This window comes from Dermochelys coriacea, chromosome 9 (genome assembly GCF_009764565.3).
Source record: "Dermochelys coriacea isolate rDerCor1 chromosome 9, rDerCor1.pri.v4, whole genome shotgun sequence".
NCBI lineage: Eukaryota > Metazoa > Chordata > Testudines > Dermochelyidae > Dermochelys > Dermochelys coriacea.
The window spans coordinates 104,191,969-104,217,509 of record NC_050076.1 but is presented as its reverse complement, the minus strand read 5'-3'; the positions used below and the strand labels follow the sequence as shown (position 1 = coordinate 104,217,509).

General features: G+C 44.2%; 1 protein-coding gene across 1 annotated transcript in view; it reads left to right on the top strand.

Moving 5' to 3' along the window:
* TEX11 (testis expressed 11) overlaps positions 1-25,541 on the top strand; it is a 129,902-nt gene that overhangs the window by 3,352 nt on the left and 101,009 nt on the right. Inside the window, 7 exon segments of the mRNA XM_043492957.1 lie at positions 692-813; positions 3,587-3,626; positions 3,629-3,679; positions 14,139-14,218; positions 22,416-22,496; positions 22,595-22,714; positions 25,040-25,120. Of these exon segments, the coding sequence (XP_043348892.1) occupies positions 692-813; positions 3,587-3,626; positions 3,629-3,679; positions 14,139-14,218; positions 22,416-22,496; positions 22,595-22,714; positions 25,040-25,120 (575 nt within the window).

The window sequence follows — 25,541 nt, the reverse complement described above, 5'->3', positions numbered from 1 at the left end:
AAACTCGATAAGTTTATGGAGGAGATGGTATGATGGGATAATGTGATTTTGGTAATTAATTGATCTTTAAATATTCATGGTAAATAGGTCTAATGGCCTGTGATGAAATATTAGATGGGTGGGATCTGAGTTACCCAGGAAAGAATTTTCTGTAGTATCTGGCTGGTGAATCTTGCCATATGCTCAGGGTTTAGCTGATCGCCGTATTTGGGGTCAGGAAGGAATTTTCCTCCAGGGCAGATTTGAAGAGGCCCTGGAGGTTTTTCGCCTTCCTCTGTAGCATGGGGCATGGGTCACTTGAGGGAGGATTCTCTGCTCCTTGAAGTCTTTAAATCACGATTTGAGAACTTCAGTAGCTCAGACATAGGTGAGGTTTTTCGTAGGAGTGGGTGGGTGAGATTCTATGGCCTGCATTTTGCAGGAGGTCAGACTAGATGATCAGAAAGGTCCCTTCTGACCTTAGTATCTATGTAAAAACTTCCTTTAGGTTTCAGAATTATTTCTTATGAGCTGTTTTATTTATCTTCCCTCAGGCTCTGCCTTTGCTTTGTGTTTATTTAGTAGACAGAAGGATATGGAAAAAATGTAAACTGATTGTTTTCTCTTGTTCAGACATTCAAAAATGATGAGTTGCTCTTAATCTTTGTGTGAAGTTCACTGCATTGCTGTCTTTTGTTTGTCTTTCTTTCAGTGCTAATTCAAGAGCTGGTGAAAAAAGACACCTCATCAAATGTACCTGAGATCATTGACAAACTGTTCAATGAGATAGAATGTGTGGATAACGAGGCTGGGAATGAGATTCAGGAGGTTCAGGTAGAAGGCCGGAAATAATTGCTGAGAACACTGGGTATTTAAAAACAATCTAATCTTGTGGCCAAGGTAAAGGTGAACAGCTCTGTGTTGGCTGTGTAACATAACTTGAATGCCTATTGGCCAGTGCAGATAATGAGTAGACCTGGTTCTGACACTTCCTTAGAATATGTTCTATTCACATTTTTATAAAAGTATGGAGCATATAGTATAACATTTCTTTTTTTATATCTCCTTCAGCACATTTGAAGAAAGTCGAGATATTTCTGACACATTAATATAAAACATGAGGCAATTAAAGTAATAACTTCTTAAATGTTCTCTAAAAAAATCCAGGGGCCCATATTAGCAACTGGCAGGAGATGTTTATTATATAGTATGGTAGGGTTCCAGCAGCTCTTCAGACAAGATTAATTTCCTTTCATTTGGAAAGAGAATGCCATATATTTAGTTCTAACATTACTGACATATAACATTCCTTCTAAATTTTCTTCATACTGAGGGGGCTTCAAACTGCACTGAGCAGTTTTTTGTTCTTGGGCAAGCTTATGCTTTTTTTGTGTGTATTAAATAATAGAGACAAATCCCTTACAGAACTGTATGAGGGTAGACACAATGGATTGTAATTGCTTTTTAAAGAGATTAGTCTATTGTGTAAATGAGTATTTCAAGGGTGTTTAAAGTATGGATTATGTAAATGTGTTTTGAGGACTTTAAAAATGTAATGACAGGGCCTACTACAATAGGGTTTCATAAAAATATGTGAGTTTGGCCTAGCCTTCCCTGCCGATTTTCCCCCCTCTGCACCTTTTTAGCCTGAGTGAACAGCAGAGAGCACAAATGTGGTTCCGAGTGAGGGCAGAGTAAGGCTAGCTTCAGCAGATACGACTGAGCTTGTCAGAATCATGCATGCTCAATATATGGTACCAAGTCCATTTAAATAAGTGACTTTTTGCTTGTTTTGGGGCAGTTGGGTTGGCATTTTTATGCAGTCACATCCCGCAGGTTTTCTGCTTGTCTTGTGACTGCTTCTGCTTTTTTTTTTTTTTTAACTATGCTCCCCCCCCTCCGTGGATGTTTTTTGACACAAATCCTGCCCAGCATCATGGCATCCTGACACAAACCCTGCCCAGCATAATGATGCAACGCCGCCCCATCCACTTATATTTTCTGGCTTGTATTTGGGTGGTATTCTGGCGAGTGCTCTGTGTATACAGGCATGGCTGTGCCTGTGTGCAGCTTACAAGGAACATTGTTGTACATGTGAATGAGATATTACGAAAGTCCTGAGCGCGTAACAACTGCAGCCTGTCACAGTGGAATCTTTTGGAGGTTCAGCACCTTAGATCAGTAGTATATACATAAGGGGAAGTGCAAGGGTCTTGACTGTTTCCCGCCTCAGCCCTGTTCCCCCTCTGAAAATGCTACTTTTGCCTTTTCAGTTTGGACTCACTCTTATGAGAGCAACCTATTGTTAATTAAACATTTACTTCATAAATTTGATGTGAAACCAATATTTCCAGCTATTGATGTTGTATTGATTCATAGATGCATAACTTTTAAGGCTAGAAGGAACCATTCTGACCATTTACTCTGACCTCCTGCACAACAAATTGCATCCTGTGATTCTGAATCAAGCCATAACTTCTGGTTGAGCTAGAGAGTATATCTTTTAGAAAGACATCACTCTTGATTTTAAAGACATCAAGTGATAGAAAATATATCATGTCCTTGGTATGTTGTTCCAATGGCTAATTACCCTCACTTAAAATATGTGCCATATTTCCAGTCTGAATTTGTATAGGTTCAACTTCCAGCTGTTGGATCTTTTGCTAGAATAAAGAGCCCCTACTGTCCGAAAGGTCTTCTCCCTGTGTCAGAATTTATTCACCATAATCAAGTCACCTCTTAACTTTCTTTTTGATCAACTAAGTAGATTGAGCTACTTAAGTCTGTCACCGTGAGAGGATTTTTAGACCTGAAGCCATTCTTATAGCTTTTTTCTGAACCTGTTCCAATTTTTCAACATCAGTTGGGAACTTTGAACGTTTTGAATATCCTTATTAGACTTTGAAAGACATTAATAAGTCAGTTGCATCTTAATGGCAATGGATATGCTATTGCACAAGGTTTGTGTGTGTGAGATCATTTCATTCCAGACAGATGGAGTAAACGGGATCAAATGTTGACAAGTTCAGGAATGGGCTTGTTGTAAATGAGTGTAAGGACAATTGAGTAAAATGATAGATGAAGGGCATCTGTTCAGGAAGATGCTTTAATGACACAAAACAAAGGATTTAAAGTTTAATGTTTCTGAATCTTGCATTTCACATACAAAATTCCCTACTGTGCACAATTCAAATTATGGCTGAAGACCACTGATGGCCGATGTCAGTATGTGTTGATGGGTGCTATTGCCATCAGTCTAATTAGATCTTTTCAATTTTCAGAGTAGCAGCCGAGTTAGTCTGTATCCACAAAAGAAAGGAGAACTTGTGGCACCTTAGAGACTAACAAATTTATTTGAGCATAAGCTTTCATGAGCTACATGCACTGATAAAGTGAGCTGTAGCTCATGAAAGCTTATGCTCAATAAATTTGTAGTCTCTAAGGTGCCACAAGTCCTCCTTATCTTTTCAATTGCAAGTCATGTCATTCTTTGATTACACAGACATATAGATATTACCTATATATGGTTCTGTACATCAAGAGTTCAAATAGGACCCAAATCAAGACAAAAAGGCAATTTCTAATGAAATTTTTTCTATCCTCCTAGATTGAAGAAAGTGCAATAAGCTTATGGAATTGGGCTGTGACTACCGAGTAGATGCAGTCATCAATGATGAGCAAAAGCTAAAGGTAGGTATGTGTTTTGTGTCCTAGATTAAAGTTCTTTTATATTATGAAAGAAAAGCTCTTATGGTACCATTATTTTATTTAACATTTGTATGTAGTGCCATAGGGTTGTGTGTGTCTTTGCAGATAAATGAAGGTAGAGAGTACTTTGCAGCTGCTTTGTGTAACCAACTAAGGAAGGATCACTGCAGTGCAAGGATGATCCTCTGGTGACACAGTCCGTGTAGGAGCTGTGATTTTGCTCCCCTTTCCTGCTGCTTGTAGCAGTGAAAAGGGTTATGACCAGAGGAAAGGAGCTATGTCTGGACTCCTCTGTGCTCACTAATCCTTGGCTATGTTTTCAGCCATACATTTTTGGAAATAAACTGAACTGATATAGGTGTCTGGGCTGTGCGGGGCTGCACTGATAGAAGATGTATAGACCTCATGAGCTCTGTGCACTCAAATGCTTGTATCTTTCACCAACAGAATTTGGTTTAATAAAAGATATTACCTCACCCACATTGTATCTCTAATCAACCAGTTTAGTTAAATTGTTACAAAACTGTGTGTAGACAACTGTGTGTAGACAATCCGTAAGGATTCTGCAGACCTAAGGTTGATCTAACCTGGTGCAAGGCAAATGGCCTGCACAAGGGAGCATCATGATTGGTGGAGTGCAAAAGTGAGCTTTAAAGCCACCTTTGTATCTGCACCTTGACCTGCTCTCTCTGCAAAATTTGCAGAACACCCAATATCTGGTCCATAGTTTTTGCTGTAAGGGGCTCACAGTCTAAATTATATATATAATGCAGGAGAGATGATATTAGGCAAAGGAGAAGGAGGGAGGCTTACTAGTTTCTAGGGCACAATCTCATCAGCTCTCATATCATAGTTAAAGGTGACGTGCAAAGGATATCTAAAAAAATTGGGGTTGTGTTCTTTTTTACTTTTGATATATGAAGAAGAAATGAAAGATTTTGTTCTGTTAGCTTTTAACTTTTGAAATATAAAGAACGTCAATCTTGTCTTCTTGGTTTTGCCAGAGGATATTTTGGTGTTTCTTTGAATGATTGCCCAAATGTATTCATTTTGGGTGTTTGTGTGCTCAGCACATGGCCTTCAGAAACTTTTTTGCTACAGCAATACCCATTGGGCAGCTCAACTCCCCCTGCTGATGTGCGCTGCTGTGTGTATGTATAAAGGGCAGAGCTGCCTCTGGCCTCACTCAGTTCCTCCTTACTGCCCACAAAGGTCATTGGAACTCTATTCTATATCAAAACAATTCTTCTCTTAGCCTTTTTGTACCATAGTGTCTGTGTATATATAGATAGTCTAGTTTTAAGTGTTGTTTGGATAGTAGTAAATTTAAATTTTGTTTGGGGGGAAAATGGCTTTTTTTTTTTTGACTTGTTTCCCCATTTGTGGTTTTTCTGTTTCTAGTATGGAGGTACAGTATGCCCTGATTACTAGGTTTCCAGGGTGTGTGCTTCTTCCTTCAGGCCTGTGCCAGTGAGCAACCCACACAATAGCTGCCTGAAGTGCTTGGGAGAGACACACATGAACTACCGGTTCCAGATTTGCAGGGAGTTCAAGCCTAGCATAAAGAGGCTAGGCTGAAATTCTTGCTGATGGGGTGGCGCCTCAAGCTACTGTCGGAGTTGTGCTGGTCTGACTTGGTGCTGGAGTGCTGCGGCTTTAGTAAGAAGCTCACTTCCAGCATTAGCAGAATCCTGGTGGTATTCTCCCTCACCTGTACTGAGGAAAAAGTACAAGGCTTCCAGACAGGCATCTGCCAAGAGAAGATCTCCACCAGCTTAGGCTGCCTAAGAATTTGAGAAGGAGTCCGAGTAGAGTGCACCTGAGATCTAAGCACGCTTCCTCCAAATCTGCTTAAATCGTCACAATTGGCCTCAGTGCTGCAAAGGGCATCGTTGAGCCTGCTGTTGGAAGAGGCAATGTCAACTTCTTTGGCACTGCAACAAGAGATCAGCTCAGTGCTGACTACTTTAGAGGCATTTGTGGTGGCAAGAAACCTGCCTTGTCTTTCACTGCTGGCATCTCCATCCTTGCAGAGTCTGTCTTTCACTGTTGCTAGTGATGTCCACCTTGGGTACCATCCAAGGGAAAGCCTGCTATGACGGCTTCACTCTGCCCATTGTCTGTCTCCTGGTACTGTTCCAGGCACCAGTTGGATCAGCTCCACCGTAGTTAAAGGAAGAGAATCTTCCTTGTTGGAGTCGAAGGTAGGGGTCGTATGTATCTCAACCTGAAGCAGGAACCAATGGTCTCCACACAGATCCTCTCTTCCCATTTACCACTTTGACTCTTCAATGGCACCTCCCAGGGGAATGTGGCCAGGACAGTGGCCATTTTGAACACTTGGGATTTTCCCCTGATGTCCAGATCATCTCCACATCTTGCATATTCAGTCCATGTCTAGAAGGACTGACTCTATGCACCAAATGGCTCCATCCCCAGAGTCTGTATCGGGGATCAAGAGGAGGTTTCAGAGCCAGAACAATCGCCAGAGGAGGAGATTCTACCTCCTCTCCAGATGATGAGGCCATACTATCTGGCAAAACTTCACCTCCTTCTGAAGTATTTTAAAGTTTATCAGGAGTTGCTAAAGAGAATGGATGTCGATTTTAGTTTACAGGTCAGAGGTCAGTGAATCTTCACATCATCCTGGTTGATGCTTTATCATTGGTGGGTCCCTCCAGGCTAGCTCTGTCTATTAATGATGCAATACTAGACACTGTAAAGGCTCTATGGCAGACTCCATCTTCACTGCCTCCCACCGCAGAAAGGGCAGAAGGGAAAATATTAAGTGCCCTTCCAAAGTTTTGAGTACCCTATACTGGACTTATTAGTCCTGACAGCAGCTAATGAGAGAGGAGAGCATTAAGGGAACTAGGCTGCCACTCCAAATCTAAGAATGCTAAAAAGATGGACTTATTAGGCAAAAAGATGTATTCAACGGGTTTGCAGCTGCCATGTTGCTAACCAACAGGCGCTGCTGGGGCGGTACGATTTTTAATTTATAGGGCTCCATGGAAAAGTTCAGAGAACTGCTTCTGGAGAACACTAGACAGGAGTTCTCTTCCCTAGTCAGTAAGGGCAGACTAGTCATGAGGACATCACTGTAGGCAGGACTAGATTCAGCATCTAAAACCATGGCTTTGGCAGTGGCCATGCATAGATCATCCTGGCTACAGTCTTCTGGTCTTCCCTCTGAAGTACAGAGCACTATCCGGCACTTGCCATTCAAGGGTCCTTCTCTATTCTCGGACCTGATGGACAGCAAGCTCCATGGACATAAGGACCTTAAAGCCACCCTGAAGTCCATAGGTCTGTACATGTCTGCTCTGGCCAGGAAGCAGTATCGGCCACAGCAGCTGCACCTATTTTCTGCTCTTCCTCTTTGGGGAAACCTATGAAAAAGAGGTTAAGATGTTATGGGCATAAGCCTCCCCCTCCTGCTGCTTAAGCTCTGGCTCTGGGCCTGGAACTGCAAAACAGCCATTTTGATGGGTCAGTCAGGGTCAGCCTATCAGTCTCTGTGTCTTCAGTCCTGAACCCCCTCACCTTCGCAAACTGTCTGTCCCTCTCCCACAGTGCTTGGTCTAGGATTACTTTGGATCAGACGGTCTGGAGCAGGTAGAAGGGGACATATTCTCCAGTTTGCTTCTACTCGTCTGTCCCACCGCAACTCCCTTCCCTCTTCTGGGACCATTCTCATGAGAAACTCCTTGTCCAGGAAGTTCAGTCACTCCTTTGGTAGCCATAGAGGAGGTTCCATGTGATCTCAGAAGGAATATTTCCTAATTCCAAGGGCATAAGGATGGCAGGTAAGGTGGGGAGTCTATGACTAATTTTAGATGTGTGTCAACTCATCAAATTCTTTAAAAGAATAAATTTTTGTATTGACACCCTAGCTTCTGTTATCCCTTCCCAGGATGCTGCCCTTAACTTTAAAGATGCCTACTTCCATGTGGCAATGAATTAAGCTCACAGGAAGTACCTCGGTTTTCTGATAAAATAATTACCAGTTTAATGTACTACGTTTTGGCCTGCCAGCAGCTTTCAGGGTCTTTACAAAGGTCACAACAGTAGTACCTGCATTCCTTTGAAGATCAGAAGTGCAGGTTTACCTCTTCCTAGATGACTGGCTTGTTAAGGGCTGGTCCAAACAGCAAAGGCAGAGCAGTGTCCCTCTAATCCAATCAACATTCAATGCTCTGTGAGACAGAAAAATCTCTCCTCTCCCTGGTCCACAGGATAGAGTTTATAGAGTCTGTACTAGACTCAACTCAAGCCAAGGCCTTTTTTCTGGACGGCAGGTTCCAGGCAGTTTGGTCAATTGATCATAGGTTTGAAAGCTCACCCCATCACAACGGCACAAAATTGTTTGAGGTGTCTGACTCACGTGGCATCTTGCATCTATGTGGTTCAATAGGTCAGACCAACTCAGAACTCTAAAGGACTGGCTGGCATCAGTCTACTTGCCAAGCTGCCATCAACTGGACTCTGGGGTAAGAGTGCACTCCCATGTCGTCATGTCCCCAGGTTGGTGGACAGCTCCAGCCAATGTATGTGTAGGCATTCCATTTACTCACTCACAACCAACTTTCACACTAGTGACAGATGCTTCAGTCCTGGGATGGGAGCCCACCTCAGTTCTCTACGGATGCAGGGTCTGTGATCCTCAGAGGTCTTAGCTTTATACATCAGGGAACTGAATGCTGTCAGATTGGCTTGCCTGGTATTAGTCGCAGATCAGGAGAGTCAGCTTGTTAGTCCTGGAGAACATGGTGGCAGTGTTTTATCTCAACAAACAGGAGGGAGCCCTTTCTTTTCCACTCTGTCAAGAAGCAACTCTACTCTGGGGGCTCTGTATTGCCAACTCAGTAGATCTAAAAGCATCTTACCTACTGGGCATGCAGAACAAACTAGCAGACTACCTGAGCAGATTTGCAAGTCACCATGAGTGGTCTCTTCGCCCAGATGTGGCCAGATGCATCTTCCTGCTGTGGGATTTTCCATAAGTAGACCTATTTGTGACAAAGTCCAAGAGAACGTATCAGCAGTTCTGGTCCATATATGGTCATAGCCTGGGTTCCGTGACAGATGCCTTTTTGCTGATGTAGTCAGGCACACTCCTCTATGCTTTTCCACCATTCACAGAATATTGCTAAAAATAAGACAGGACCTGGCCAGAGTCAAACTTACTGCCCCAGCATGGGCCTGTCAGCACTGGTGCTGTCAGTGAAATCTCCAATTTCTCCTGCTCTAAGCTTGGACCTAATCTCCCAGAATCATGATTGCCTTCTTTACCTGAGCCTACAATCCCTTCGCTTACCTGCATGGATGGTCCATGGCTAGACAGTAGGCAGCAAAGCACAGCATGGGGAGGTGACCAGCCCTCTCTGAAGAAAAAAGTGGTTCGGGACTATTTAGAAAAGCTGGACGAGCACAAGTCCATGGGGCTGGATGCGCTGCATCTGAGAGTGCTAAAGGAGTTGGTGGATGTGATTGCAGAGCCATTGGCCATTATCTTTGAAAACTCATGGCGTTCGGGGGAGGTCCTGGACGACTGGAAAAAGGCTAATGTAATGCCCATCTTTTAAAAAGGGAAGGAGGAGGATCCTGGGAACTACAGGCCAGTCAGCCTCACCTCAGTCCCTGGAAAAATCATGGAGCAGGTCCTCAAGGAATGAATTCTGAAGCACTTAGAGGAGAGGAAAGTGATGGAACAGTCAGCATGGATTCACCACGGGCAAGTCATGCCTGACTAATCTTATTGCCTTCTATGATGAGATAACTGGTTCTGTGGATGAGGGGAAAGCAGTGGACATGTTGTTCCTTGACTTTAGCAAAGCTTTTGACATGGTCTCCCACAGTATTCTTGCCAGCAAGTTAAAGAAGTATGGGCTGGATGAATGGACCATAAGGTGGATAGAAAGCTGGCTAGATTGTCAGGCTCAACGGGTAGTGATCAATGGCTCCATGTCTAGTTGGCAGCCGGTATCAAGCGGAGTGCCCCAAGGGTTGGTCCTTGGGCCAGTTTTGTTCAATATCTTCATTAATGATCTGGAGGATGGCGTGGATTGCACCCTCAGCAAGTTTGCAGATGACACTAAACTGGGAGGAGAGGTAGATACGCTGGAGGGTAGGGATAGGATACAGAGGGCCCTAGACAAATTAGAGGATTGGGCCAAAAGCAATCTGTTAAGGTTCAACAAGGACAAGTGCAGAGTCCTGCACCTAGGAAGGAAGAATCCCATGCACTGCTACAGACTAGGGACCGAATGGCTAGGCAGCAGTTCTGCAGAAAAGGACCTAGGGGTTATAGTGGACTAGATGCTGGATATGCATCAACAGTTGCCAAGAAGGCCAGTGGCATTTTGGGATGTCTAAGTAGGAGCATTGCCAGCAGATTGAGGGACGTGATCGTTCCCCTCTATTAGACATTGGTGAGGCCTCATCTGGAGTACTATGTCCAGTTTTGGGCCCCACACTGCAAGAAGGATGTGGAAAAATTGGAAAGAGTCCAGCGGAGGGTAACAAAAATGATTAGGGGACTGGAACACATGACTTATGAGGAAAGGCTGAGGGAACTGGATTGTTTAGTCTGTGGAAGAGAAGAATGAGGGGGGATTTGATAGCTTTTCAACTACCTGAAAGGGGGTTCCAAAGAGGATGGATCTAGATTGTTCTCAGTGGTAGCAGAGACAGAACGAGGAATAACGGTCTCAAGTTGCAGTGGGGGAGGTTTAGGTTGGATATTAGGAAAAACTTTTTTCACTAAGAGGGTGGTGAAACACTGGAATGCGTTACCTAGGGAGGTGGTGGAATCTCCTTCCTTAGAAGTTTTTAAGGTCAGGCTTGACAAAGCCCTGGCTGGGATGATTTAGTTGGGGATTGGTCCTGCTTTGAGAAGGGGGTTGGACTAGATGACCTCCTGAGGTCCCTTCCAACCCTGATATTCTATGATTCTATGAGCTGGGTTGCTCAAAAGGCATTCAAGAAATCTTGCTAAATAGTAGAAAGCCTTCTACAAGAATGACTGACCTTTCTAAATGGAGATGTTTCTCCATCTGGTCTCACCAATGTGGGGTATCACTGACTGGTTCTTCAGCTCAACATATTCAGGACTGCTTGTTATACCTGAAACACCAAGGTTTGGCAGTTAGTTCCATTAAGATACATCTGGCTGCTATTTCAGGATTCCATCCGAAGGTGGGCTATTGGTCTGTTTTCTCCAATAACATGTCTGTATGGTTTTTAAAGGGCTTAATCAATTTATACCCTGAAGTGCAAGACTCCATTTCACCATGGGATCTAAACCTAGTATTGTCAACTTATGGTCCCTCTCTTGAATCATTGGCTACTGCTCTCAGCTGTTTCTGTCAACGAAGGTGGCTTTTCTAGTGGCCACTACCTCAGCCTGAAGAGTAGAGGAACTGCGGGCATCAATGTGACGGGATCTCCATATACAGACTTTTTTAGGGACAAGGTTTGCTTGTGCCCTTATCTGAAGTTCCTCCCAAAGGTGGTTTCCTCTTTCCACATCAATTAGCCAATTTATTTGCCTGTTCTCTGCCCAGAACAACACATGAGCAGGGAGGAAGAGTATTTGCATATCTTGGACGTCAGAAGAGTCTTGGCATTTTAACAGATAGAACCAGACATTTTTCAAAATTTTCCCAACTGTTCATATCAGTGGCTGACAGAGTAAGAGGTCAATCATTCTTCACCCAGAGAATTTCTTCCGGGATCACATCTTGCATATGCATGTGCTGTTATTTGGCAAATGTTGCTCTGCCTGTTAGTTACAGCTCATGTGACAAGGTCAAAATCAACTTTGGCAGCCTTTCTGGCACAAGATCCAGTGGCAGATATTTGTAAACCAAAAAACAGTAATCTGGTTCTCAGTCCACACGTTTGCCTCCCATAGCTTTAAGACTGCAGAGACGATTCTAGAGTGGGTTGAGTTGCTCTCTATCTTTATTGAAATATACTCTGATCCTGCCTCCTGTTCTACGGCTTGTGAGTCACTAAGAGTGGAATACACATATGCAATCAGTTGAAGAAAAAATGGTAACCTGATCTATATCAGTTATTCTTTGAGATGTCCATTCCATGACCCGCCCTCCTATGCCTCTACATCAGAGTTACGGCAAAAAGGAACGGAGGGAGGCCAGGGGTGGCTATGCCCTTTATACCTGCACGCAGTGGCATGTGTCAGCAGGGGATCTTGAGCTGCCCAACAGGCACTGCTGAGGGCAGATGTTTCTGAGTGGGCACTCAGACTCCAAGAATGGAATGGATGGTGCAACACATCTCAAAGAGCAACAGTTATGGAGCAGGTTAATACTGTTCTCAGAATGCATGAGCACTCGCAGTATAATAGAAATATTAGGGTATTGCATTTTTATCTAAGACTTTCTTCCAAATGTTCACTAGACATCTTTGATAAATAAGTATTAAAAAAAGCAAGCAAAAAATGCAGTTTTAAACAATGGCTAAAATTCACTTCCTCTCTTGCCTGCTGCACCTTTTAATCTTCTGTCTCTTGTGATGTTGTATCATATATTCTCATGTCACCCTCGAGTCTTCCAGCAAAGATAAGATCTGAATTTCTACTGTAAAAAAACAAGCAGAAAACCTTTCAGGCTTTCTTTGTATGTCACAAAGAAACAAAAAGGGTACTGGTTCAATTATTTTTTGTAAATCACCTTTGCACATGGTCAGTACTTGGATGGTTCAGGAAAATACCTTAGTATCTAGACAGAAAAAGAACCCAAGTGCTGCAGGAAATGTTTGTGACTTAGTAAGTGGTACCTCCTACCTCAGTCAGTACTGAACCAATGCCCCAGCATTGTGCTAGTAGACTCTGTTGTTGCTGTTGCCATCTTTTAGGTGAGATAAAAAATTTAGGTCCTGCATGCTTGTGGTTGCTAAATTCTAAGTTCCTCAGAGCAGCACACTGTTGATTCTTAACAAGCAATAATAAATGAATTGCATCATAGTGTTTACATTGATGTCCATTGTTATTGTTTGTTTGTTATCCATTCATTACAAAATGTTTATCCATGTGCCTAAATTACACTTCTTGTGCCAGCTAATCTCCATGCACAAGAGATGGAGAGAGATTCACTCTGATGAAGGGCAGGCTGTGTTTTCGCAGTTGCCTTTCCTTGCGGTTTCTGCTTAGGACAAGCTTTAAATCCTGGAACTTTGTAGAAGCTACAGAGAGAAGGTGCTGAATCAGGCCATTCCCTGGTCATGTTCCCTTCCCAGCTAGTTCCACCCTGCTTTGTGGGCTGCACTGTACTCTAATGATCCTCTGGGCATAGCTAAGATTTTGACTTCTATGCGCCTCTCTATAGCCTTGTCCCTTGCAGAATTATTTGCTGCCACAGACCTCCAGGGTTTATGCCAAGATAAACACTAGGTGAATCTGCTCCCAAATATGGAGAGTCTAAGTCTATTCCAATTAAGTTAATAACAAAACTTTTGTTGTCTTCAGTGGGGACATGCATAGGTGCCAACTTTTCCCCACGCCGGTGGGTGCTCAACCCCCCCACCCAGCCCCCATTCCAACCCTTCCCCAAAGTCTCCGCCCCAACTCCACCCCCTCCCTGCCCCTATTGGACCCCTTCCCCAAATCCCTGCCCCGGCCCCGCCTCTTTCCCTCCTCCTCCCCTGAGGACACCGTGTTCCCTCTCCTCCCTCTCCCTTCCAGCACTTGTCGCTCGAAACAGCTGTTTCGCGGCGGCAAGCGCTGGGAGCTAGGGGAAAAAGCAGACACGTGACGTGCTCAGGGGAGGAGATGGAGTGGAGGTGGAGGTGAGCTGGGGCGGGAGGCGGGGCAGGGAGCTGCCAGTGGGTGCAGAGCACCCACCAATTTTTTCCCGTGGGTGCTCCAGACCCAGAGCACCCACGGAGTTGGCGCCTATGAGAACATGGTTAGGTCCCACATGATAGAAACATATACTACCCATCATACTTTACAGTGGAGTAAGGTTTCCAGGCTGGCTGCAGTCTCCAGGGCGCTTTCCCATTGGTGTGGTGCTTGGGTATGATGTGGAGCTGGAGATTCTAGTCTGCAGTGGATCTGCTCTATGAGATTTGCAGTTATAAAAACATCAGTTGTAAGCTATTATTGCTGAATTCCATTTTACTCTGATTATACGGGACAGGCAGCATACAACAGTGTTCTGGTTGTTAAGTTAATGGGGGTTTACATTACCTAAAAAATTACAAATTTGTTAGTCTCTAAGGTGCCACAAGTACTCCTTTTCTTTTTGCGAATACAGACTAACACGGCTGCTACTCTGAAACCTAAAAAATTATTGTTTCTGATTGCATCAGTTGGTGACGAAGTAGCTTCTCCATAGTTTGACTTTAGAGTTGGAGTTCATAAAGGCTTGAAAGAACAGGGGAAGTGACGCATCCTTATGTATGCATGCATTGTTTTCTTGCAGTGCGCCATGTTTCTTGCAGGCTAGTGTGCTTGTGTGAAGGCAGCGATCCTCCAGAGGAGATGGTGCGAAGGCAGATTTTGGTAAGTCTAGCTAAATGGTGAGAATGCCAGTGCAGTATGGTGGGTTCCAGGAGAAGTCTTGGAAAGGTACTTTCAAATGACAGAGTGATTCAGGAAAGTGAGTGAAATTATATTTCTGAGGGATGTATCTTCTAAAATTGGACCTGTGTTATCACAATGACACTTGGTTGAGCCACTATAGTTAGGGGTTTCTCAGCCATACCATTATGAGCCTTGACTTTCATTGACAGCTGTTAGTCTTTAAGGTGCAGGCGGACTCCTTGTTGACTTCCATAGTAAACCAGCATAACACCCCTTAGTTCATGGTGAGAACATGAGTTGCTGAGGTCTCCCACATGGAAACTAACGGCACTAGGTCTGCCTTACCCAGCCAATACAAATACTGTGAAAGAAGTAAATTACTGCTTCAGTACCTTATGAAAAGAATACACCTGTCGTGATAACTGGGCCTACAAATTTACCCTATTTATGAGCTCAACTGTAAAAAGTGAGTGCAAGTTCATAAAATCCCACAGTAACCTGTAACAACAAATGTTGATGGGAAAAGGTGCAAAAGCGAGACAGACTGAATTAGTCCAAGCAAAAATGCCTACTGATATAACTCAAGGAGTGTGTTAAGATCATGCTTGGTAAACAAGAAAAGTGTGGAACTGGAAATCAGTGAACCAAAATTGGTGTGTCAGACACTAGGCCTAATTGATGGACAAAATGATGAGAGAATGGGCTGCTCGTCCACTCACACTCCCCTTTTGAGGTCCTCAAAAGAGACTTTTTTGGGAAATAGGGCTACCATAATGCTAGCTGACGGAAAGACTAGAGAAGAGGAAGGAACGGTCTTCACAATGATAGCTGTTGCCCCCCACTGTCTCTTGGGACCCAGTACCTTCTTCATCCTAATCTTGATGGATGTCCTGATCAGGCCAGAGAGTGGGACCCAGATGATACTAACACCTCCACTGGCTCTAGCTAACTCCCAGATACCATCTGGGATGTGAGACTGTCACATACACCCCTTATGTCACCTTTTCCTTCCCCACCTTATTTCTTCTCTCTCCTATTCCTCTCCTGTTTCCTTCTATCTAATAAGAGTCTGGCTTAGCCAGCCATGACGGTATTTTGCAACACTGGTGTAAGGCTGTGACCAAAAAGAAGAGGTAGCTAAATGGAATGCCCTAACCGCCTGGTACTGGTGTACAAGTTTGCAAGGTCTTGGAGTGGCTGATGGGAATGGTGGTATGCCTGTGTTTTTCGAACAATGAGGTTGCAAGTGAAAGTCAACACCAAAGACATAAACTGCATTTTTATCTTCGCTGTTCTCCCCTTTTTGTGTTTATCTTCTTTTATCTTCTTAGGAAACAGAATCAAACTTTAACATGACCAATAACAACAGCTCAAGCCCATCTGAACTAACATCTTCTTTTCCCTGAAACGACAGTTATTACCATCTTTATATCAGGGATCGGCAACCTTTGGCATGCAGCCCACCAGGGTAAGACCCCCTGGTGGGCCGGGCTGGTTTGTTTACCTGCTACAACTGCAGATTCGGCTGATTGCAGCTCCCACTGGCCGTGGTTCGCTGCTTCAGGCCAATGGGGGCTTCAGGAAGCGGTGCGGGCCGAGGGACATGCTGGCCGCCACTTCCCGCAGCCCCCATTGGCTTGGAGCGGCGACCCGCGGCCAGTGGGAGCTGCGATCGGCCAAACCTGTGGAAGTGGCAGGTGCCAAAGGTTGCCGATCCCTGCTTTATACCCTCTAAGACAGTGGTTTTCAAACCATGGGTCATGACCCATAACTGGGTCATGGAATGGAAGGAACTGGGTCATGGCGGCTCTGGTCAGCACCGCCGACTGGGCCATTAAAAGTCCTGTTGGTGGTGCTGCCCGGCTACGGCAGGCTAGTCCCTACCTGTTCTGACACCCGGAAGTGGCCAGCAGCAGGTCTGGCTCCTAGGCGGCGGGGGGCACGGAACTCTGCCCTTGCCCTGAGCACCGGCCAATGGGAGCTGGGGGGGATGGGTGGTGCCTGTGGGCGAGAGCCACTTGCGTGCCTCTGCCTTGGAGCTGGACCTGCTGCTGACTGCTTCCAGGGCACAGCGCAGTCTATGGTGCCAGGACAGGATGGAAGCCTGCCTCTGCACCCCCGTGCCCCAACCCCAACCCCCTGCCATAGTCCTGAGACCCTCTCCTGCACCCCATATCCCTCATCCTGGCCCCAACCCAGAGCCTGCACCTCCAACCCAGAGCCCTGACCCCCTCCCGCACCCTGAACCCCTCATTCCCAACCCCACCCCACAGCCCTTACCCCCACACCCCAAACTTCTGCCCCAGCCCTGAGCCCCTCCCACACCCCCAAATCCTCATCTCCAGCTCTGTTGGGTCTTGGGCATCAACAGTTTTCTTCAACTGGGTTGCCAGAAAAAAGTTCGAAAATCATTTCTCTAAGAGACTGTATAAAGGGGTTTTTCCTTCTAAGAAGTCTCTCCAGTTAAAGGGAAAAGGAACAAGGGTTGTTGAAGTTAAGAAGGAAAAATACCTAAAGCATTTAAATTGTAAAGTATTAAATAAGGCTTTGTCTGTATAAAGGGTAAAAGGATTTTTAATGGTGTGTTTGCCATGGTACTAAGCAGGCTGAGGTATGGGGTGCCATTTCATATTTTGGTAGGGAATGCAACTTTAACCGGGAATCCAGGGGCTACTTAGGCACCTGAAAACTCTAGGGTTTTTTGCAGATAATAATTTAGAAATTAGCTGTTAGGGCACTGTATCTAATTGCTATATAAAAGAAGAGGATTAAATAAATATTATACCCACTCAGCTCTAATACTAACATATTCTCACATCTTTTGTTAAGTCACTAGAGGGACACTGGTTAAGTTTAAAATTGTAATGTATATTCTTTGTTACTAACTCTTGAATACAACAATTGAAACAACTGTAGAAAAATCTAGATGACTTTTTATCACTTTTTTGCAGTTCATCAATCTTGGAATAGATCATTTAACTTTGGAAATGTCCAACTAGGGCAAAGCCCTCAGAATTTATACTGCACCTGCCTGGAGTTGTTGGGGTGTTACCTCACTACAAATAATAGACTAGAAACTGACCTTAAACAGGAGGGAAAGTGACAATTTCAAGTCACTTTCACTTTCACAGTGTTGCCAATACCAAATGTTCAAAAATCATTAATCAGGATCAGCAAAAATCACGAGATAGGCTTTAAACTCATGAGATTATGTAAAAATAATAGATTTGGTGTTCTTTCTATTTGCCTTCTGCTTTTTGAGCCTTTAGGGTACACTGGGGTTACATTTTGAAGCTTTCTCCATAGCCACAAGGGCTAGAAACTTCATTTTTCTTTAAGAATGAAGGCTGAAATAATCACATATCCCCTTGACTCCAGGAGCCGGAGCTTTAAGGAAAACAATTATCATGAGACTCATGAAAAAATCATGAGCCTTGGTAACACTGCTTTTACTTCTGTTTAAAAGGCTAGTTACTTTCTGGAAGGCTCTTAAGCATAACACTACAGTGATTGAGTTGCAGTTCTCACAGGAGACTATTTAAATCCAAACACTAAGAAAATTCTATATTTTAAAGTTGAGACAAAAACTGAGACTTCTGAGATATATCAGGGCCACTGCAGGCAGGAAAAGAAAATAAACAGGCACAGGAGCTCTGGGCAGCTCTTCCTCTTGAAAGAAAATTGGAGGGTCAAATCTTCTAGTCCTTAATCCAGTAAAACTTCTGTTGCCTCCACTCATAGATATTAATGTGCTTAATAACTAAACACTTCATACTTAAATATCTGAGCCATCTTATCCCGGGCTACACATTTTATACACATGGCTCTCAGGGACTATATTGTCTGGCATATTCTGAACGGTGCTGAGCACACAGATGGTGCCCAGTGAATAATACAAATAATGACAATAGTCGTTGACTTTATGGACTCTATGGATGTAATTTCTGTTCTTTGTTCTGGAATTGGCCTGGATATAGCTGAAACCCTAAAAATTTGAGGCATAAACACATCTGATACTTAAGACACTTTCTGCTTCTTTCCTTTTCTCAAACCTAGAACAAGAAATGACAAACCAAAATGGTTTTCAGTTAAAATGTAAAATTGCACAGCAGCCATTGCTCTACAACCCAGCATGACGTGGAACCTGCCACCCCTTTGGAGTTGAGCAGTTTCCTCTCATCTGATTCTCATTCTCCATCCTTTCTGACCTTTGTGCTGATTTTCATGCTGTCAACCATGACCTCCATCCCAATCTCCTGGGACCGTTTGCTGGAGTCTCAGAGAACTGGCCGCCTTGGTTTTGCTCCCATCTATCAGAATCCTCTCTTTTTGCAGCATGCAGCAGAGAGAGCAGCTGGTCTACTGGATAGGGAATTAGCCCTGAAAGACCTGGGTTCTACTCCTCCCAATGGACTTTCTGTATGACCTCAGGCCGGTGCCTTAGGGACAGAGTTTCAAAGGTTTTTAGGCACCCAAAGATGCTGCTAGGTATCTAGTGGGGTTTACAAAGCACCTAACCTTCTAGGTGCTTTTGAAAATCTCACTAGGTACCTAAATACCTTTGAAAATCTGGACTTTAGTTTGTGTGTGCCTCAGTGCTGCACCTGTACAATGGTGATAACAGCATTGCTCTACCTTACCGAGGGGCTGTGAGGAGAAATAGATTAGACCTTGTGAGGCACTCAGATATTATGGTGATGGGGCTGCATAAGTACCCACAGGTAGAGTGGGAACTTATCTGTACCACTTCTATCCCTTCCCTGTGTTTTTGCCCCTTCTTTTCACCTACACTCCCAGATCTCCCCCTTTTCTGAATGTAACCTTGGCTCAGATGGGCTTGGCTGTATTTTTTCGGAGTCCCCTGGGTTGGCTCTAAAACACACCGCCCCACCCCGGGATTCCTGTTTTACAGGCTAGATTTTCAGATCATTAATCACCAGCCCTTTCTTACCTTAATCACCCTGTCTTTGTTTGTAAAGAAAATACTGACTCCCTGCCCCAGGGGCATCTCTCCTCTGCAGAAGGTACATTTCACACTAATGTTGTGCTGTAGTTAAGAGCTCCACCTGGGAGCTCGCACACCTCTTGTAGGAAACTCAGGGTAGGGGGCTCTCCTCCCGCTCTCCCCTGCCCCCCTAATTGGCACCCCTGCTGAGGTATCTGTATACCTGTGATGGTTCTTGGGATACCCAGGACTGTGGGCCAGCAACAGTGAAAAAAAGAAAAGGAGTACTTGTGGCACCTTAGAGATTAACAAATTTATTTGAGCATAAGCTTTCGTGAGCTACAGCTCACTTCATTGGATGCATCCGATGAAGTGAGCTGTAGCTCACGAAAGTTTATGCTCAAATAAATTGTTAGTCGCTAAGGTGCCACAAGTACTCCTTTTCTTTTTTTGCGAATACAGACTAACACGGCTGCTACTCTGAAACCAGCAACAGTGAGTCTTTCTTGCGTCAGCTCCCTGGGCTTTCAGTCACTTAAGTACTATCCTCCGGAGCCACATGCGGTTCTTCAGAAGTTAATATGCGGCTTCTTGTCTAGGCACTGACTCCTGGGCTGGAGCTACAGGCGCCAACTTTCCAATGGCCCGGGGGGGTGCTCACTACTCCCCCGGCTCTGCCACAGGCCCTTCCCCAACTCCACCCCTTCCTACCCCCTCCCTGAGCCTGCCATGCCTTGGCTCCTCCCCCCCAGCCTCCTGCATGCCACGAAACAGCTGATCGGGAGGTGGAGGGAGGAAGGGAGGGGGAGGCGCTGATTGGCAGGGCTGCCGGTGGGTGGGAGGCTCTGGGAGCGGGGTGGGGAGCTGATGTGGATGGGGCTGCTGATATATTACTGTGGCTCTTCGGCAATATACATTGGTAAATTCTGGCTCCTTCTCAGGCTCAGGTTGGCCACCACTGCTCTGGGCTATGCTAGCCCTAACTTCACCTTGCAGGTTAACAGTGAGTACACCCCAGTCCCTCTGACACTGCTACTCCCAAAAATTCCAGATCCTTGCCTCCAGGGAGTAGGTATCTCAGTTTACCAGTTTTATCTTTAATCACTGCTTCTGTAACCGCACAACACTTGTGAGCACTTACAATAAACAAAATAAGGTTTATTTAAGACAATATAAGAATTTAACTAGGAACGAGAGTGTGGTAGAAAAGTAGATTTCCCTCCAAAATTCAGTCTGTTGCAGAGCTGCTGGTTTCTCAAGAACGGATCCAATTTCATGAAGCTACCCTGCTCTATAAGGGGTTTTTCTCAGCGAATGGATACAGAGTCCTCTCCCTCCCCTATGTTATACTGAAAACAGCCTTTGTTTCTATTTATAGATCGAGCAATCCACAATCTTGGTTAAAGTTTTATTTTTTTTTCACTCTTAGTATTTTCAGTTGTTGTTTGTTACCTCTGATGATTTCCCATTCACAGTCTTAGTACTGCACAAGGCTAAACAGTTGAACCTTAAATTGCATCAACTGGCCAAACAGGGAGTTGGGCAATTTCTCTTTGCTCGAATGGGCTGTCACCAAGACACATTATCTCCTGGTGTTTGTACTCCAGGTTCATAAAGCAAACTTTCAAAATAAATATGTTATTCCTTAAATATTACCCATACATGCATCTCACAATAATTATGAATCTTGACAAGTTACGAGCGTTCTGTAGATACCTTTTATGTTACTCTTTATGGATAAATATCTCTTAAGACATGTTTGGCATAGTGAATTTGTCAGCTCTGAGATGAGAGATGTCTCAAAAGGGTCCCCTGTTCTTTGCAAACATTACCCAGGGTACAATCTGGACTGATGGATAGCTGTGTTCCCTCAATTCTGCAACCTTTTATCCTGCTTCGCTATGAGAGTAACCAGTCCAGGTCTGCTCTCATGTAGCCGCCAGTATGTAAATCACTCCCTGCTATATTCCATGAGTACTATGGAATTACACTACAAGGCAACACCAGCAAACTTTCAGTTCTGGATTTCCTCCAGAAATGTGTGTCTTGTATTGCCCAGCACCCTCCTGGATGATACGAGCTCATATAAGGTCTGTCATTTATTAATAGAAAATGATATTGTGACGGGGCAAGGCCAGATGGCTATGGAAGAGTAGTGGAGAGATATATTAGCTCCAGGCTAAACAAATCCCTAGTACCAGGATAAGTGAAATGGCAGCTGCTCCAGGTCAATTAAGACACCTGGGGCCAATTAAGAACTTTCCAGAAGGCAGGGAGAAGGCTAGGTTGGTTGGGACACCTGAAGCCAATCAGGGGCTGGCTGAAACTAGTTAAAAGCCTCCCAGTCACTCAGGTGGGGGTGCATGTCAGGAGCTGTGGGAAGAAGTTGCGTTGGGAGGCTGAGTAGTACACACCATATCAGGCACAAGGAAGAAGGCCCTGAGGTCAGGGTGAAGTGGAGCTTGAGGAAGTGAGGGCTGCTGTGGGGGAAGTAGCCCAGGGAATTGTACATGGCCTGTTTCTAAAAGGTCAGCTACCATAGCTGATACTATTAGGGTCCCTGGGCTGGAGCCCGGAGTAGAGAGTGGGCCTGGGCTCCCCCCTCCCACACCTTTGCCCCCTGATTAATCACTGAGACTGGGAGACAACAGAGACTATGCGAGGAAGGATAACTTCTCCTCACCTCCCTCACTGGCTTATGATGAAAATGGCTCAGTAGACTGTGACCCTTGTCTCTAGAGAAAGAAGGGTTATGTGGAGGGTCACAGTGAGCTTCTGAGGCTAGCGAAATCCACCAGGAAACGCGGGACCCACAGAGGCAAGGACAGAGCTTTGTCACAATATGCACAAATCTTGTTATTCCAAATGGAGTTTCCCAAACATTTCAATCTTATACTGGTTTAGATAAACAACAACTAAAATTAACTATAGAAAGATAGATTTTAAGTGACTTCAAGTAATGAGGGATATAAGTCAGTATTGGTTACAAGGAAATAAAAGGTAAAATGGAACTAACACCTAATTTAACAAGCTAAGGGAATACAAAGCAAAGGTGAATCTCACCACATGTTCCAACAGTCTTACTGGCTGAACCTCTTTCAGTCAGGATCTTTCTCCCCAGTGCAATTCTGCTTCCTTTGTTCTTCAAAGGTTGATGATGCCGAGGATAAAGAACAAGTGAGAAATGATTTGGGTTCAATTTTCACAAAACACATTCCTTTTCTGCTTCAGATGACCATGAAGACTGGAAAAGGGTGGGTGGATGTTGGAAAAGCCGCCCTTGCTGATGGATTTCTTGTGATTGCCATAAATGTAAGTTTCTGGCTAGGTATAGTCTCCTGCAAACACTCTTACTAGCAAGTGCTACAATTGAGTAACAGCTTTCTGGGTGCTTATGTTTTCTTTTCCAGAGTCTAGAAAAACTATATGCCCAATTAATGAAGAGGAGCAGTGGTGAGGCAGATATTCAGGTGCACAAAGCTGATGTAGAGAAGGACCTGTTCAAAGTACTGTCTTATCAGGCTGAATCAGTACGTGTCCTGGCCGGTTTCCCTTTGTAGGTCACTGGGGCATATGGAATGTATGAATGATCATACTGGAACTTTGACTCATTTGTTAGAAGTGTGAGTTCCTGTCATTAAACTGGAAAGATAAGTTTCCTAGATCTGCTGTAAGGTCTCAGATTTGACCCCTCAGTGTTGCAGTAATTTAAGCATTCTTAATATACCTATTTTTTCGACATGTAACTCCACTAATTTATCATAATCCTGCAAAGTTGTTTAGATCATTTCTTGAAGATTTGGAGTATGTCTACACAGCAACTAGACACCTGCGGTTGGCTGGTGCCAGCTGATTTGGGCGGGGGCTGTAGGGCTGTTTCATTGCTGTGTAGTCGCCTGGCTTGGGCTAGAGCCTGGGATCTATGACCCTGCGAGATGGGAGTGTCCTAGAACTCAGGCTCCAGCTTGAGCCCAGAAGTCTACACAGCAATAAAACAGCCCCCTCAGCGCAAGCACCACTAGCCTGAGTCGGCTGGTACAGGCCAGCCATGTCTTTTTTTTTTTTTTCTGTGTAGACATACCTTTTGTGATTTAGCTAGCAGGAGTGTTTATAAAATAGACAGGTATCTTTTCGAGGCCTGAGTCATCTCCTACGAAGGTCTGTGCTTCACTGGCTGAAGAAGCAAGATATCTGATGTTGGGGTTGAGCCAGGGTCTCCACATCCACAGCAGTGCGACATATATTTAGTGAGATACGTAATTCAAAACCACATATCTCTGTGCCAATATTCTGTCATTAAAGTAATCAAATAATACTTAAGTGCAACATTGCATCTAGATCACAAATAGCCAAGATCTAAGAGGTGTTAAACAGTTGCACACAGGAAGCTACTTGCAGTGCATAATAACAGCTTTATTGAATGTGCCACTAGAGGGTAATCTTTAGTTATACTTACTATGCATACACACATATATAAACTATTTTTATGTACAGAGTTTTTTATATACAAGTAGGGAGGTCATCGTTGCCAACTCATGATTTTAAGATGAGTCTCACGATATTTGGTGATTTTTCTTAAAGCTCCAACCCCTGCAAATCATGTGAATAGGCAAGAATCTGTTTTCTTAAAATAATTTTAATAAAAGTACATTTGTAGTCCTTTAGAAGAAAAGTTTGAAAATTACACAAGTGTACTCTTCTAAAGCACCAAAAAGAAATACAAAAAAAATCAAAAAAACTCATGATTGTAAGTCACCCATGATTTTGAATAGTTGGGGTTGGCAAAACTAAAAAGTGGTACAGAAATTGGGGTACAAATAGGAGAAGGCCTCAATCCCAAAGTTGCACAGGGAGCCAATGGAGGGGCCAGTGTGTCTGGAGATCAGATTTGCTGAACTGTGTTCCCAAACTTTTTACTACAATGACCTACCAACTGCATTTTATTGGGGTTTTTTGTGTTTGACCCTCTCAGGGTCTGTATTCCTGGAAGAGGCCCAAAAATCATAAGCCAGCATCCTTCTCCTCTTCATCGCCTCACTGAGGGGCATTGACTACATGCAGCAGGATCCTCTGCCTTGGCACCGCAGTCATAATCTGGGCTTGGAGTGGGGAGGAGAGTGAACCTACGCTGCATCCACTTTACAGTGGTGGCTCCAGTGTAAATGGGCTTGGCTTCCCATTCCAGATGTTTTGACCTGATGCATGAGGTCACAGCGCCACTCAGGGTTGACCTAGCCAATGGAGAGGTGCCTGGGCCAAACCTGAGTGCCATGGCAATCATGTGCACCAAGTTGTGACACCTATAGTAGGGAGGTGGGCACAGCCCTGTGGGACAGGACAGAGCCACTACTGTCTGATGGTGTGGACTCATTCTCCAACACCCTCTTTCCTCCACATTGGGCCCATGACCTATCTACAATCTTCCCATGACCAACTATTGGGGAAACTCTGGGTTATACCATATTTCATGTATCTTCATGGCAATTTTAGCATTGGAAGGAAATGATCACATGATCCTACATGTTTATACACTATAACCTCAGAATTTCACAGTGTCTTGCTGTCTCTGTGTGTATATAAATCTCCCTACTGTATTTTCCACCGACATCCGATGAAGTGAGCTGTAGCTCACGAAAGCTTATGCTCAAATAAATTTGTTAGTCTCTAAGGTGCCACAAGTACTCCTTTTCTTTTGCGAATACAGACTAACACGGCTGCTACTCTGAAACTTGCTGTTTTTGTTATCTCTCCACTTACAGTATAGTGAGTTGCAATGTATTGTGAACCGAGAGGGTATTTAAAGACAAATTGATTTTATTCTAACAATTTATTGGCATGTTCTGTTGCTTTCTTAGGCAGTTGTTCAAGGGTATTTTCAGAAAGCAGTGACATGTTTGCAACGCTGCAAAGATATGTTGACAAGGCTGCCAAAACAGGTCAGTGAAATCAGTTCTTTTGTGTCCTTCCAAAAGTTTAATATTAACAAGAAAGAAAGCAGCTTTTCAAGGATATATTGATGTCTCAGAAAATTCTGAAAAATACTCATCAAGATAATTCTCTGTACGTCTATTCTGTGTCTTTGCTTGTTCTTTTATACTAAGGACATTTGTTTCTTCAAAGTTCACCTGCTCTTGCTGCTTCCTGCATCTCCCATTGGCTGGGAACGGTGAACTGCGGCCACTGGGAGCTGCGGGTGGCCATGCCTGCGGACGGTCAATGTAAACAAACTATCTCGCGGCCCGCCGGCAGATTACCCTGACGGGCCGCATGCAGCCTGCGGGTCACAGGTTGCCCACCACTACACTACAGTGTAAGTTATGAAATCTAAAGGGGTGGATGAAGGCTGAAATATTACTT